General features: G+C 41.0%; 1 protein-coding gene across 2 annotated transcripts in view; it reads right to left on the reverse strand.

The window, feature by feature from the left end:
- Positions 1–15,877, reverse strand: part of ADAMTS6 (ADAM metallopeptidase with thrombospondin type 1 motif 6) — a 204,936-nt gene that overhangs the window by 19,506 nt on the left and 169,553 nt on the right. For both annotated transcript variants that reach the window (XM_069962724.1, XM_069962722.1), the window contains exons 20-21: positions 8,523–8,652; positions 4,422–4,626 (exon numbers count right to left, since the gene is read on the reverse strand). In XM_069962724.1, coding sequence (XP_069818825.1) covers positions 4,422–4,626; positions 8,523–8,652 — 335 coding nt within the window. The remainder of the gene's footprint in view (positions 1–4,421; positions 4,627–8,522; positions 8,653–15,877) is intronic.

Consider the following 15,877-nt stretch of genomic DNA (forward strand, 5'->3'; position numbering starts at 1 on the left):
ATGGTAAATAGTTTTGTAAATTACTTTTATTTAAAAAAATAAAAATCTCTAGTCTTTTAGTACTTATCAGCTGATGTATGTCCTGCAGAAAGTGGTGGATTCTTTCCAGTCTGACACAGTGCTTTCTGCTGCCACTTCTATCCATGTCAGGAATAGAGATGAGCAAACGGTTCGCCCAGTATGGGATCCGGGCCGGATTTTCCCGAAAGTCCAAATCCGGTCGGATTCGGATTTTGGAAGTCCGCTCCGAATTTATTTTTTTTCCCTTGCTTTCTAAAATGGCAGCCGCCATTTTAGAAAGCAGGAAGTGTTCCGGGCGGGAAAAGCGCTTTCCCATGATGCCCGGAACACTTCCAACCAGCAGGGATGTTGCACTAGCCCACCCCCTGTGTCACATCGGTATAGCTTTAAGAGGAGCGGCCTCCATGTTCACTACTGCTGCTCCACTAGCCTCCAATGACTACTGCTGCTCCTTTTCTGCATTTGTGACCTTTTTCCTGCATAGACCCTGTAATGGTGAGTTTCCTGCATAGACCCTGTAATGGTGAGTTTCCTGCATAGACCCTGTAATGGTGAGTTTCCTGCATACACCCTGTAATGGTGAGTTTCCTGCATAGACCCTGTAATGGTGAATTTCCTGCATAGACCCTGTAATGGTGAATTTCCTGCATAGACCCTGTAATGGTGAGTTTCCTGCATAGACCCTGTAATGGTGAGTTTCCTGCATAGACCCTGTAATGGTGAGTTTCCTGCATAGACCCTGTAATGGTGAGTTTCCTGCATAGACCCTGTAATGGTGAGTTTCCTGCATAGACCCTGTAATGGTGAGTTTCCTGCATAGACCCGGTAATGGTGAGTTTCCTGCATAGACCCTGTAATGGTGAGTTTCCTGCATAGACCCTGTAATGGTGAGTTTCCTGCATAGACCCTGTAATGGTGAATTTCCTGCATAGACCCTGTAATGGTGAATTTCCTGCATAGACCCTGTAATGGTGAATTTCCTGCATAGACCCTGTAATGGTGAGTTTCCTGCATAGACCCTGTAATGGTGAGTTTCCTGCATAGACCCTGTAATGGTGAGTTTCCTGCATAGACCCTGTAATGGTGAGTTTCCTGCATAGACCCTGTAATGGTGAGTTTCCTGCATAGACCCTGTAATGGTGAGTTTCCTGCATAGACCCGGTAATGGTGAGTTTCCTGCATAGACCCTGTAATGGTGAGTTTCCTGCATAGACCCTGTAATGGTGAGTTTCCTGCATAGACCCTGTAATGGTGAATTTCCTGCATAGACCCTGTAATGGTGAATTTCCTGCATAGACCCTGTAATGGTGAGTTTCCTGCATAGACCCTGTAATGGTGAATTTCCTGCATAGACCCTGTAATGGTGAATTTCCTGCATAGACCCTGTAATGGTGAGTTTCCTGCATAGACCCTGTAATGGTGAGTTTCCTGCATAGACCCTGTAATGGTGAGTTTCCTGCATAGACCCTGTAATGGTGAGTTTCCTGCATAGACCCTGTAATGGTGAGTTTCCTGCATAGACCCTGTAATGGTGAATATTGAAGTCTAAAAAAAATTGACTTTGAGATATTGAAAAGATAATGATGTTACTAACATGTAGAGCTCTAAGTTCAACCAAATACACTACCCCCATATCATATATATTCTTTAAACTAAGAAACCTGAAGAAATCTGTAATCCGGTCGAACCGAACTTTTTAAAAAAAAGTCCGGTCGGAACGAACTTTTGAAAAGTTTGCTCATCTCTAGTCAGGAACAGTCCAGAGCAGGAAAGGTTTTTTTATGGAGATTTGCTCCTGGTTTGGACAGTTCCTGTCATGGACAAAGGTGGCAGCAGAGAGCACTGTGTCAGACTGGAAATAATACAGTACATGCAGCAGCTGATAAGTACTGGGATATTTGAATTGTTTAAATAGCAGTTATTTCCAAATCTGTATAACTTTCTGACATCAGTTGATTTTGTTTTCTTCCAGAGTACCCCTCCCTTTAATGTAAACCTGTTATATAGGTGTGAAAAGTAATGTGTATTATGCCAGACGCCCGTTTCTAAATGAAAAAAATACCTCAAAAGCATATATCACATTCTTTAAATAAGACGTCTTAACCATCAACCCCCCTACGACTTTAAGAAACGGACCATGGATCTCTATCCCTGGTGTACAAATGTTCCAGACAAGAAAAAAAAAACCTTATATATTTATCTAGCCCTTAAAAACAAATGTGATCCCCCCACTTCTGGTATGCATGGATGTTTTTACTGCACTGTGCCAATATGCTGGCATTCTCGGAGCTGCTTTCATGTGGCACCCACTTACCACATTTCTGAGATAACAATGTTTTATTTAAATTCTTTTTTTACAGCCCAGTCAGTCTTCGTTGTGTTTTGGTAACCCAAGCACTTTAGAGGGGAAAAAAAAGAAGACGAGGACGTGTGTAAATTCTCTTATGCGAGCACAAAACGCGCTTATTATCATAGAGCGCACTTTGTAATCTAATGAATTACTATGGTGAAATGACAGCAAGGCCTCATAGTGTGCACGCCGAAAAGAACAACTCTGATCTGTTCTTTCTCAAAGACATGGATTTCAGCAAAATCCTGAGTGGTTATCTTTGCTGTATACCACTGTCAAGCTGTTACATTAAGTGCAATCTTTGTTTTCTAAGAAATATAAAGCTATCATGGCTTCTAGGAAACACTGCAAGCTCTCTCCTACTGTTTTCATCAGCCCCAAAAATACCCCAGACTGAGGATCTGCAGGCCATGCCAGAACGCAACTGGGGATTTTAACCATATCCTACAGTTTGCAGTCCTGTCCAGCAATTGTGGTAGATCTGTGGTGGAGAAAACAAGGCGGATCAGCCAGGGAAGGGTTAAAAAGAAGCAAGTTTTATGTTTATCGCATACAGTAAATTATTGGCTTAGTATTATCTGTGCTCCTTTGAAAACTGATTGGAGGTTTTATTACTAGAAGCTGACATGGTAAACTGAGAAATACTTTTGATCTGCTTTTGCTGTAGTATACCTATGATATGCTGATGTGTGCTTTGCTGTCACATATCAAACACACTTTTTTTTTTTTTTTTTGACAAGTGATCGCTATGAAAGAGTTCATAAACACACAGGGTCCATTTATGGGTGTAATGGATTGAGTGAAATAAAACACATTCCCAACCATTTCACTTATGTATACAGTTGTGGGTTACACAATCGCAGGAAAAGCAAGCCGTCCCTGCTCACCTACTTCCAGTGTCTAGTCCTCAGTAGGACTTACAATAAAGGGGAGCACAGAAGGTCTCCAGAGCAACGATACATCTAAAAAGATAGTCTAGCTTCTGGACTAAATAAAACCTTCAATGCTATTTTTAATAAGCCAGTACGCCACTGACACGCTTTGGACTTAAAGGGGTACTTTGGAGAAAAAAGAATGTTTCAACTGGTTTCTGAAATTTACAAATTTAAACTATAAAAATCTCAAGGCTTCTAGTACTTATCAGCTGCTGTATGTCCTGCAGGAGGTGTGTTTTTTTCCCCAGTCTGACACTGTGCTACCTGCGGCTATCTCTGTCCGTGACCAGGACAGGTTTTCTATGGAGATTTTCCCCTGGTTTGGACAGTTACTGTCACTGTTTCCGACTGGAAAGAATACACAGAATACACAGTAGCTGATAAGTACTGGAAGATTGAGATTATTAAGCAGAAGAAATTAACAAATCTGTAAAACTTTCTGACAAAGGTTTATGTGAAAACAATTATTTTTCTTCGGCGTACCCCATTAAGAGTAAGCCAAGGATGCACAAAGCTTACTGTTAAGTAAGTGGTGCAAACACTAATGGTGTCCTCTTAGGCTCCTCTCTCTATGGCATCCTACCTATGCTGATTACACTTTCTGATCAGATCATTTACTCTACTATAGAATCATGGTAATAACATTTGCGCTAAAAATTTAGGAAAAAAAATATATTTTTTTCCATTGAACTATAGCCCTCAGGAGATATACAGAGAAAAAAGATGTAAAAGTGTTGGTTAGGATATGTAAAGACGGATGGGGACTTGTTTCAATTGTCTCACAAGACTTTCCTAGCCTTGGGCAACTTTGGAGGCTGGTTTCAGGAATGTGTAAAACTGTAGGTAAAGTAAGCACATTGCAGAGTCTCCCTAAGGTATGTAGCGGTATGACACAACTTGTAGTCCTACATAGGAAACTGTGCTATTTCGATAAGCCCTGATTGTCTATGGAAAAATACATCAAAGCAATAGTTATAGACATGAATGCCAGGTAACTGGTTTTGAATGTAAAAGACTAAAATAAAAAAAAATACATACATCAAATAAATACAGGGAGATATAGTAATTATTATTATTATTGTTAGGTTTAGAATAATATAGTATATCAATCTTACTTCAGACCAGTCCAAAGCAACCCACTGAGGAGGACAGGACTGATTATTACAAGCTTCCTTTTCAATGGGTCGATGCGTTAAGCAGCTGATGTCATCTAATGTCTCTTCTTCTGAAGGTCCAATCCTCCGAATACAGAGCACTGTCCGTGTACGCATTCCCCCATCACACGTCTTACTGCACTCAGTCCAGTCACCAATAAACCACCTGTAAAAAAGTTAGGATATGGTCTGCATTGTGGTTTTTGTGGCCCGTATCATCTTTTATCATGTATAACAGGTTTTTGAGGACAAACAGTAGATTGCTATCCCTTAAAGAAAAAGAAGATCCAATAACTTTGTCTTTTTGGTTTTCTTGATTTTATTTTACTTATTGTATGTTAACTCCTTATGAAATGTTTGACACTCTGTAATCAAGGGCACTTTTAAAATAATAATCATAATATAATACTGTTAAAACTGTTATAACTTTTGTTTTTAGGGTGGGTTCACACTAGCGTGATACAGATGCAAGTCCTGGCCAGATTGCTGGTCGAATGGCCTGATCTGACAGCTGTCAGTTTGGGTCATCATTGTGGTGAGGCTGTGACTTGAGGCCATAATACAGATATAAAAACACATTAGACTACATTGCAGCCGCCAGTTTGGGTTATTAGACCTGCGGTCAGGTTGGGACTTGTGGCCATAATATGGATATAAAAATGCATCTGTATAAGTGTGAATGCAGCCTCAAGGTGTGAGTTGGTAACCAAGGAGACTTTGAGTTGGAATTACAATCCAATATATCTCAAATACATAAAGAAATCAAGAGCCCCATAGAACCTTCAGAAATTAAACTTAAGGGTATGCTTTTTCCTCGAAACTCAGAGACTATTTAACACACGACTTGCCAATAATATGATAACACTGTCATGTTTATGTATCACTGCTACACAGAATATAGGGTTGACAGATTACTTCCGTTATGTATCTAAGCCCCGGCATGTTCAGTAATGACAGCAATGTAACATAAAATCAGTTTAACCTTTTAGCAGGTTGGACCGTTCACTGAAATGGCTCTCTATCACAATAAAGAAACAAAAGTCTTCTCAAAACATGGAACAGCGTGCTACTCAACCCTGGAAAGCCGCCAAAAATATTTAAGTTGACATTTTTGTTATGTGCGCAGTTTCATACTGTGTTTTGTTGTCTCTAAGGAGGAGATGTGAAAAATTAGTTACATTCACCCTATATCGGAGTGTGAAATTCTTCATTATCACATGATGACAGGTTTGACATTTTCGGTAAGAAGCCAGCTAGATAGAACGCCGTGTGTTAAACTGGAGGAGAATTATCAGACGGCAGAGGCAACGCTACAGTACATAGTCTGCAACCAGTGACATACGAAATGTAACATAGCCAGGATTCTCTTACAGTTCCTTTAGACCCTTATCATAACCATCTGCTGACTTTCATGTAGAATGCTGAATTTTCAGGAATTACTCTTGTAAGATAACCATTTCAAGAATGAGCTGTGCCTTAAGTCGTATGTATAGATAAGAAAGAGACAGCACCAACCAGAGAAATGGAGGTACGGTCAATGCTTTCCTCGAGAGATGACACTATTATTTGGGAATGGAGCTCACGCGGGAAACGTTTCAGACTGCTCAACCCCAGTCTGACAGCCTTTACCCCACTAAGGTTCAAGGGAGGCTGCTTCTTATAAACTAATACCAAATGTTTTTCAAGACACTTCATCCTTCACATATGCAGAAGGAGAAATACTGTTTAGCTGGATAGATTTATCATGTTCACGGACTGTCAAAATCCTCAGCTGTACAAATGGTAAACAGCCTTCAGCTTCAGACAGAAGCACTCCAGCAGAGACCACAATAAATCCTTAAATTAACAACAAAACTTTTCCTGAGACTTAAGTCAATTTCTTCTTACTACAAAACACATTTTACTTCTAGACCCTAAACATGCCGGTCTGTGTGCTCCGGACACTGCCGCTCCTATTACAATCCATCCCTAGGAGACTTTTTTTAACCTGGTTAAGTGCCTTTAGGTAGGTTAACTCTTGAATCTCTTGAGTTTTTTTTTTATATATGGTAGTGAATTTAATTTTTTGTTCACACTATCGTGTTTAGAATAGGAACTGGCACTGGTGAAAGGGTCTGTCTCATCAGGACCACGCTTCATCATATAGACATATTGAATATGAATGCTATAACTTGGGTACGTGCGCAGAGACCAGCTGCAAACAGTGGATCTAAGGGCCATATTAGCAGTGAGTCAATATACTAAATGAGTGGCCATCTGCTACATCAGCGCTTGTTTACTAAGCCTATTACTCAACTCGATTACCATGCAGCAAGGACTGAACGTTGATTGTTAATGATGTCCCAGCAGCCCTTGCTTTAAATGTGTAAAATAATAATGTACAGTATATAGGTTACCTCCCCACGCTCCCTGGTGTCTTCCTGTCTTCTCCATGCACCCCGAAGCCTTTGGTGGAACTTCAGAGTGGTCTCTAAAGTGACAGGCCGCTAAGCCAATCACTGATCACGACAGTCCCATCATAGCCAGTGATTGGCTAAACAGCTTGTCCCTTCAGAGATCACTCTGAAGTTGCATCGGCAGTTGCGGGGAGCATAGAGAAGACAGGAAGTCACTGGGGCGAATGAAGATGTAATGTATGAACTTTATTATTTTCTTTACACTGTCAACAGCCATTGGCAGCGCATCGCTATTACACAAAGCAATGCGCCCATGTAGCCAGGCCAAGCAGCCAATGATTTTAGGTCCGGACCTAAAGATATGATCAGCCGATGCTCTGTGTAATAGCACCCTTTTTCTTAAGCACCCAATTCACATCTGCTTAAAAGGGGTTGTCTGACTGGGATCCCTTTTTGGCACTGCCTGGGGAGGGAGTGGGTGAAAACATTCACTTACCTTCCCTGGCTCCAGCGTTGCCACCCACATTCTGCTGCACCAGTCTTCTGTATCTGGGATACTGATATGTGACGTGGCAGGCCTGCTTAACCAGCCAGTGATACAGGCTGGACACTATTGCACTTGCTGACTGGCTAAGCAGGCCTTCCACGCCATGTTTCAGAACCCCGAAAGTGGCCAGACACCAGGAACTGAAACAGCGGAATGCAGGTAGCTTTTTAAATATTCAAGTAGTTATCAGCTGCTGTATGTCCTGCAGGTTGTGCTGTTTTTCTTCCATTCTGACACAGTGCTCTCTGTTGCCACCTCTGTCTGTGTCAGGAACTGCTCAGAGTAGGAAAGGTTTTCTATGGGAATTTTCTACTGCTCTGGACAGTTACTGACATAAACAGAGGTGGAAGCAGAGAGCACTGTTTCAGTCTGGAAAGAAAACACCACTTCCTGAAGGACATGCAGCAGCTGATTAGTACTGGAAGACTTAAGAGTTTTACAAAGAAGTAATTTACAAATCTGTATAACTTTCTTACACCAGTTCATTAAAACATTTTCTTCTGCAGAGGACCTCTTTAACTATAATGGGGTCTGTGAAGTGTCCATCATGGGCAGAATAAGGTTTTATGCTGTGCTATTTTGTTCTAACAGAATCTTTAACATGTGATTAAGGCCTAATGCTATACTTCCCCAGCAGCAGCCTAACCAGCAGACATGTATGGACAGCTGGAGCCTCCCCTAGCAACACTTACAGATCCCTGCTGGCTTGTGATGCCGGATCCATGATGATCAGCTGATTGCTGAGCCAGCTCCAATACAGAAAGGTGTAGTCATGTCTAGACAACCTCTTAAAGGCACAAGCATGTCACACACCAAACGCATTGAGCCAAATGTAATCAGATTTTCCAAAAGTGTATTATAATATTTATCACTATACGTATCCTAAGAGATTGTAGCCCAAACCCTGCACTCTCAGGAGTAGGAACATTTCTTTATGCTCCTCCATGTATACAAATTACAGATGTAACTTCTAACCTTTCCCACTCTGATAAGAATAATGATAGCTTACCAGAATAGCATACAGGCATACACCTTAGTTATTTGTGATCAGCCTACTATGTGAAATAGTTATTGAAAGTGTATGGCCACCTTCACTATGTAACAGAGACAGGTACTTACTCAGGCGGACATAGCTCTGTGTTACAGGCTCTCTGGTTTTCGGGTGGCTTACTGTCCAAATCACAGTAATTATTCTGCACCACAGAGTTGTCATCCAGTCTTTTGCACACAACCTCCTGCTTCTGGATACCTGCAAGACAAATTTAAGACAAATTTAAGGCTTTTCGAGTCAATCACCAAAAATTGCATTGACAATTCTGGCATTGTGGTTTTCTCAGAAAAGACGGCCAGCTGATATACTAAATTACATAGAAATATTGCACAGGAAATCTTGTCTGGTAAAAAGATGGTCTTCTCAAAGAGATATACCAGGTATACAAAATACAAAGTACATGGTCTGCAAAGGTTACAATGTCCAAACAATCATTCTTCTAATTACTTGTAAGGCAAATTTTGTAGTATTATTTTCACTTGCCAATGTTAATCTATCAAGTCCTGTCATTGCACTACCTCCTACACCAAGGTAGTACGCCTAGAAGCACCTAGGGTCAGAAGGTTATACAGATTTGTAAAGTATTTCTGTTTAAAAATCTCAAGCCTTCCAGTACTTATCAGCTGATGTATGTCCTGCAGGAAGTGGGGTATTCTTTCCAATCTTACACAATGCTCTCTTACACAGAAAGTGTCCAAAGCAGTAGAGGTTTTTTTTAAGGAGATTTGCTAATGCTCTGGACAGTTCCTGTCAGTGACAGAGGTGGTAGCAGAGAGCACTGTGTCAGCAACTTCTTGCCAGACATACAGCAGCTGAAAAGTACTGGATAAATTAAGATTTTTAAGAAGTAATTTATAAATCTGTATAACTTTCTGACACCAGCTGATTTTTTTCTCTCCAGAGTACCCTATTATTTAGCTTCAGTGTACTTTAGAAGCATTATGGTAGTATAGCTAGAGGCCCCTGATTTTGCATTTGGGTAGATTCACACACACCGTATTGCAGCGGATTTCTGCAGCGGATCTGCAGCAGATTTGATCTAAATAACTGAACACAGCATCAAATCTGCTGCGGATCTGCTGCGGATCCTGTACGAGTGAATGCACCCTTTAAATTTGGGTGTATTCTGTAAGCATACACCATAACCAGAGGAAATTAGGAAATTAATTAAACTAATTAAAGATATCTATAGTACTAGTTTTACAATGAACTGTGCAGTGATACGTTCTAACATTGCACAAATTAAATTTACAAGTTAATTTTTTTGGATAGTTACATTGGATAACATTTACCATGTTTTGTCAGCCAGCTCAATATCTAATTTTATTTCTTAAAATCAAAGATTTTTCTACAGTTATTCCAGATCAGATCAGAAGGTTTAAAGGGGTCCTCAAATTTTTGAGTCTTTTTTAGGCATCCCTATGCCATGCTGAACAAGATCTCCTTTGTCAAAAACTATAGTAATAAGTGAGCTATAGAGCTGCATTTTCTGACCCAAAATACAGAAATCTATCCCTTTTATCCATGGTAGAGATTAACAAGGGGACAACCAGGCAATTTACAAGTGTGAAGACTAAACAACTCTTCGTTCCTCAGATTACGGGGATATAATTGGGGAAAATTTTTCAAAACAAAAATAAAAAACTTTCTTTAGCTTTTTTCCCACATGTGCAGCATGTCGTTCAGCTGACAATTCTTTAGTGGTGGATCTACAATACAGAACAAATTTCATAAAAAAAAAAAATCTACACAAGACACTTGTTCTGAGTGCCGTCTGGGAAACGGAATACACTCTCTTTTCTTAGTTTATAGCTACAGGCAAGCCTACCTTCACCTAATTTCTAATTTTATGCCTGTAATTAAATTAGGGAATAGATGCTTCCCATGTTGAATAAAATCTGATCATTTACTGTGGGAAAGAGCCACCTCGCAGGCACAGGGAAGCATCCCTTACAGTTCCAGCAATTAATGATTCTAAAGCTCTGTCACTTCTTGTTTCGCACCTCCAATATCAAGACCATTTACTACACCACGCCTGCCAAAACACCATCAAACTCAAAGCCATACGAAGACTTACTCCTATGAATCATGAGCTATGTGTGAAACTGAGGGTTGATATTAAAGGGTTTGTCTGGTTTTCTGAAATTCTGAACTAATTAAACAGACCCCTCATCTATTAGCTGTAAGAATGGATGTTACAAAATGTTCCTTCCCCTAAAACATTCTATACATGTATTTCAATGGGAACTGCGTAATGCTTTACTCCTCCTGTGGGGGTGCTGTGGGGAGATTGAACATTTTCTTCCAAGTTCTCTCACAGCTGTTTGCTTGAGGAGAGTGAAGGCAAGTACAAAGCCCTGTGCTCAGCTCTCATAGCAAGACCCCTCACAGGATGACAAACCATTTCTAGTCTTTAAGCTGTGTTCACAAGTTTAATTTCTACTCCATAGATGTATAAATGTTACAATAACGTTGAACAAAAACACAAGATATTTATGACATAATAAAAGTTTGTCCTTCCAAAAAATATATATATTTCAGTCATGAGGTCCATGGAATTCTAGGTCTTCCCAGGATCTAGTCTCACCTTTTATTTATCTGAATCTACAACTACAAATAATTTAACACTTTACACTTATAGGGGTTGTGTCACTTAGTAATACTAATGCATGTGAAGTTAAAAATATTTCAAATGCACAAGCATTTCTGAAAATGTTCCGTATGAGAGATATAGACTTACTAAACCACCATGTGCCTTTACTGTTTTGATAACCTGTTGCCCTTGTTTATGACGCACTAAGGTTGGCCAGGCCTGCTCAGTTCAGCTGCAGTCTCCAGGAAGTACTGAAAGTCAGTATCCACTTAGCCTGCAAACAAGGGGGATTGTGGGAAAGTGTCTGAACTGTTGTATGGCAACATCAGGGTTTCAGTTTAGAGAAAAAAAAACAGGAAGTGATTAAATCCATGGGGGGGGGGCAGTACAGTGATGTAAGTTACTTAATATTAGTTAGTTAATTTTAGTTACTATAAAGAACATATTTGTTCTCTTTTACATATATGTGTGTGTGAGGCACATGTGATTTTACCATCTTTGCTTCATGACGCAACCCCTCTAAGTATATTAACAAAACATTCACTTTAATGAACAGCCAGAAAATTAAATCTTGGTATAAGACTGCACTTCATATAAGGAACGCCAGAACCTGGTGAACCGTGTGTCAATAAACCCGTAATAAGCTAGTTAACCAAGACATTCCTTCAGACAGCCTCATCGCATCATGGGATGTTCATCCTTTTGCCAGTATCTCTGTCTTCTCAGTGGAAAAAAAGCAGCTTTATATTCAAGCATTCTTTTTAAAGATACTAATTTACAAACACACTTTTCATTAAATGCGAGTTTATGAGCAGTATAATGTGTCTGAATTTTCTGGACGCCATTTTCACTCTTTTTTTCCCCATTGCCCTTCTCAAGACCAAATGGAAAAAGTTGATAATGAATTTCATAGCCGTGCAACGTTGTTTTCAGCTTCTCAAATAATTGGGTGAGTAACAACCAGATGGAGATCACTGGTTCTAAAGCCTTATGTAGTTGTGTGTATTTTCCATTTAAAGGGTCACTTCATTTACTACGATTAGAAGGTAATGCCAACAGTGACGGTGTACATTGCCATAGTCTGCATGGTATTAGCTGTGTACAGTGATATGCCGTCCATATACATAGATGGTGACATTATCTTTTTTGCTCCTTGAGACGGAACTCAGAAATCTAAAGTGTAGCTTTCCTTCAAAGTAATATTTAAACCTTAAAGGGGTTATCCAGGCTTAAAACATGGCCCCTTACAAAGGGCCGTCTTACCCATTGGGCAGGGTAGGCGGCTGCCCGGGGGCCCTTGCATCCTAGGGGGCCCCTGCCCTTTGTGACATATCTGTATTTTTCGCTTTATAAGACGCACTTATAAAACTAAGTGCGTCCTATAAAGCAAAGACAGCTCCCAAGCAGTGCTGAGCACCGCAAGGAAGCCGTCCCACCCGCCCCCTGTATTGCTGCTCACTATACATATGCATAGTGAGTGGCCCTGAGCGACCCCCCTCGCCCGCCCAGCCCGCCCCTTCTATCGCTTTTCAGCTGAGCCAATCAGAAGCCCAGGAAAGTGCAATGAGCAGCACTTTCCTGATCTTCTGATCGGCTCAGCTAAGCAGCGATAGAAGGGGCGGGCGGGGCGGGCTGTCCAGTTACTCACCCGTCCGCCGGCCCAAGCAGCTCCTCTCCCATCAGCGCGTCACTCCCGTCATCCTCCGGGCACAGGCAGTGTGGTACAGAGATGCTGCCTATGTCCCGGAGTGTTGTGCAGCCTCTATCATTCATGATACAGGCTGCAGGACACTTCCGGCACAGGCAGCGTCTCTGTACCCCGCTGCCTGTGCCCGGAGGATGACGGGAGTGACGCGCTGACGGGAGACAGGAGCTGCTGGGGCCGGCGGATGGGTGAGTAACTGGTTTGTTGTTTTGGGGGGCACTGACTACTATGGGGGGCACTGACTACTATGGGGGCACTGGCTACTATGGGGGGCACTGGCTACTATGGGGGGGCCTGGCTACTAAGGGGGCACTGGCTACTATGGGGGGCACTGGCTACTATGGGGGCACTGGCTACTATGGGGGGCACTGGCTACTATGGGGGGGGGCTGACTACTAAGGGGGCACTGGCTACTATGGGGGGCACTGGCTACTATGGGGGGGGGCCTGACTACTAAGGGGGCACTGGCTACTATGAGGGGCACTGGCTACTATGGGGGGCACTATATGGGGGATTGGCTATTATGGGGGGCACTATATGGGGGGATTGGCTACTATGGGGGGCACTATATGCAAAGATGTGGGGGATTTGATGGCGGCGGTTGGGGGGGGGCCCAATTCGCACCTCTGCCCAGGGGCCCATAATGCTGTTAAGACGGCCCTGCCCTTACTTCCAAAAACAGAACCGTTCTTGTCCTCAGTTTGGGTGCAGCTTAATTGCATTAAAGGGAATAGTGATGCATTTGCGATACCACACACAACCAGAGGTGCTGGGTAACCAAAGTGCCTTAAGACATGATTGGGGATTATATACAGAGCCAGAAAATCTTTGTCAGTACAGAGCAGGATGCTAGTTGGCCAGTGAAAGGCTTTTAATGTGGGACTGTGGGGATAGTGTCTTGAGGAACCAAACTGGTGTAAGGAGTTTTATGAGCCATGCAATGCTCTATGGAAAATTAAGTATACAAAGTAGCAGAAAGAGGAAAAGAAAATGCTCTACACTGTTACCTACTGGAGGTAGTTTCTCGTTAAATCAATGTTCGACTCTTAAAGTGGCTTTACAAGATGACTAGGGATTATATGCCAAACCAAAAACTTTCACACTACGCTTTTGTAATCTGTTTATTTTTTTTTTTCATCGGTTTTTCAAAAAAAACAAACAAAAAAAACAGATGCATTTGTGTGCATCTGTTTTTATCTGTTTTCGATTGACTTCCATTATAAAAAAAAAAACTGATCCTATTTTTTTAACGTACACGAAAATGTAGTCGACCTCATTTTTGTGTCAGTTAAAAAAAAAATTGACCCGTTTTGATGCTTTTTTATAATGGAAGTTAATAAAAAAACGGATTAAAACAGATGCATACAAATGCATACATTTTTCCACAGTTTTTTTGCAAAAGTAGCTGAAAAAAAAAAAAAAACGATTACAAAAATGTAGTGTAAACCTAGCCTTACCCAATAGTAGGGACAAGAACCTGGAAACAGGGACTGATAGCATATTCACTGACCGAGGAAGAGCTCAGAAACTCTACTGACTTACTTTTTTATCCATGCACCACTTGTGTCGCTTTCATAGCAGAGCAATGCATTGTTCAATATAACAAAAAATGCCTAAAAAAATACTGCCAATTCACTTTAACCATTAGTGAGGGTTTCAGCATCGGGACCCTCATGGATTATTAGTAAAGCAATTAGTTTCGCTCCATGGCTGCTCATTTCAGTACATTGCAGGTGATGGGCTCTATAGACTTATAATGGAGCCTGTCTCCTGCAATGATGCACACTGCTATGTCTAAAGATCAAAGGTCTAAAGTTTTTTTTTCTAATGACAGTAATGTGTATATGCTTACTTCATCTATAAAGGCTAGTACAGTATGTTTTGTCCTTTCCTTTACTATGTAGTGTCTTACAGATTGGACTTTATTCATGGCAAATAGAGTTTAACATCTGCAGCAGACATGACAACTTGCTTATGTATGTAATTGTACATAAATTGGATAAATGGACGGGTTTGGCTTTAATTTCACATGATGAAAGCACATCACACTGGGCCTGTTAAAGCAGAGTGCTATCAGATGGGGGGGAATATGCTACATGCTGTTATTGCCTGCAGTCTCTCCAGCTGGAAGGCATGATATCTGTGCTAACACAGCAATACACATGAATGACAAGCAGAGAATATGAGAAATTAAATAGCTATTATTATAGCTTCCTATATTCCTGTCTATATTCCTTATGGTAGTCCAGAATAATGTACAACTACTCATAACTACTGTATTATGCATATTAATTGCTATGGAAACTGGAATGGTGGCTCGTTTTAGAAATCATTTAAAGGACTACTGTGCTGATATTTTTTTCTTTCAACTCAACTGTTGTCAGAAAATTATATAAATTTGTAAATTACTTCTATTAAAAAAATCTCAAGCTTTCCACTACTTAACAGCTGCTGTATTCTTTCCAGTCTGACAAAGTGCTCTCTGTTAATATCTCTGTCCATGTCAGGAACTGTCTAAAGCAGTAGCAAATTCCTATAGAAAAGCTGTTCTGCTCTGGGCAGTTCCTGACACAAACTGAGGTGGCAGCAGGGAGCACAGTGTCAGACTGAAAAGAATACACCACTTCCTGCAGGACATACGGCAGCTGATAATTGCGAATTTTAAATAGAAGTAAATTACAAATCTGTATACCATTCTGATGCCAGTTGATCTGAAAGCCCCTTTAAGATTTCTAAACAGATATGTAAACAATTACAATGTGTTGCAAGGAATGGAAATTAGCACTTATCTAATCTGGGGTTAGACATCTCATTTGGGTTCTTCCACCTGTCACTATTCAGTGACTGCTCAGTTGGGCCAAACATTCATATGGACGGGGGGGATTGTTTAGCTGACAGCTATCCCATTTGTACAAGTACAAGTTTGGAAGCCAAAGTATCTAAAGTACCTCTCCTCCAGATACAAGAATACTGGTTTGCCTAGTATGAGATGGGAAAGTCAGTTTTATTTTCACTAGATTAGTGTAAAGTTCCTGGTAAAGGATAATATGCAAGCTACCAAATACAGCTCTGAAAAGACTCAGCAAAGGATTCTGGGATAATTAACCTGTGAAGCCTGCAGCATT

This window comes from Dendropsophus ebraccatus, chromosome 3, assembly GCF_027789765.1.
Source record: "Dendropsophus ebraccatus isolate aDenEbr1 chromosome 3, aDenEbr1.pat, whole genome shotgun sequence".
NCBI lineage: Eukaryota > Metazoa > Chordata > Amphibia > Anura > Hylidae > Dendropsophus > Dendropsophus ebraccatus.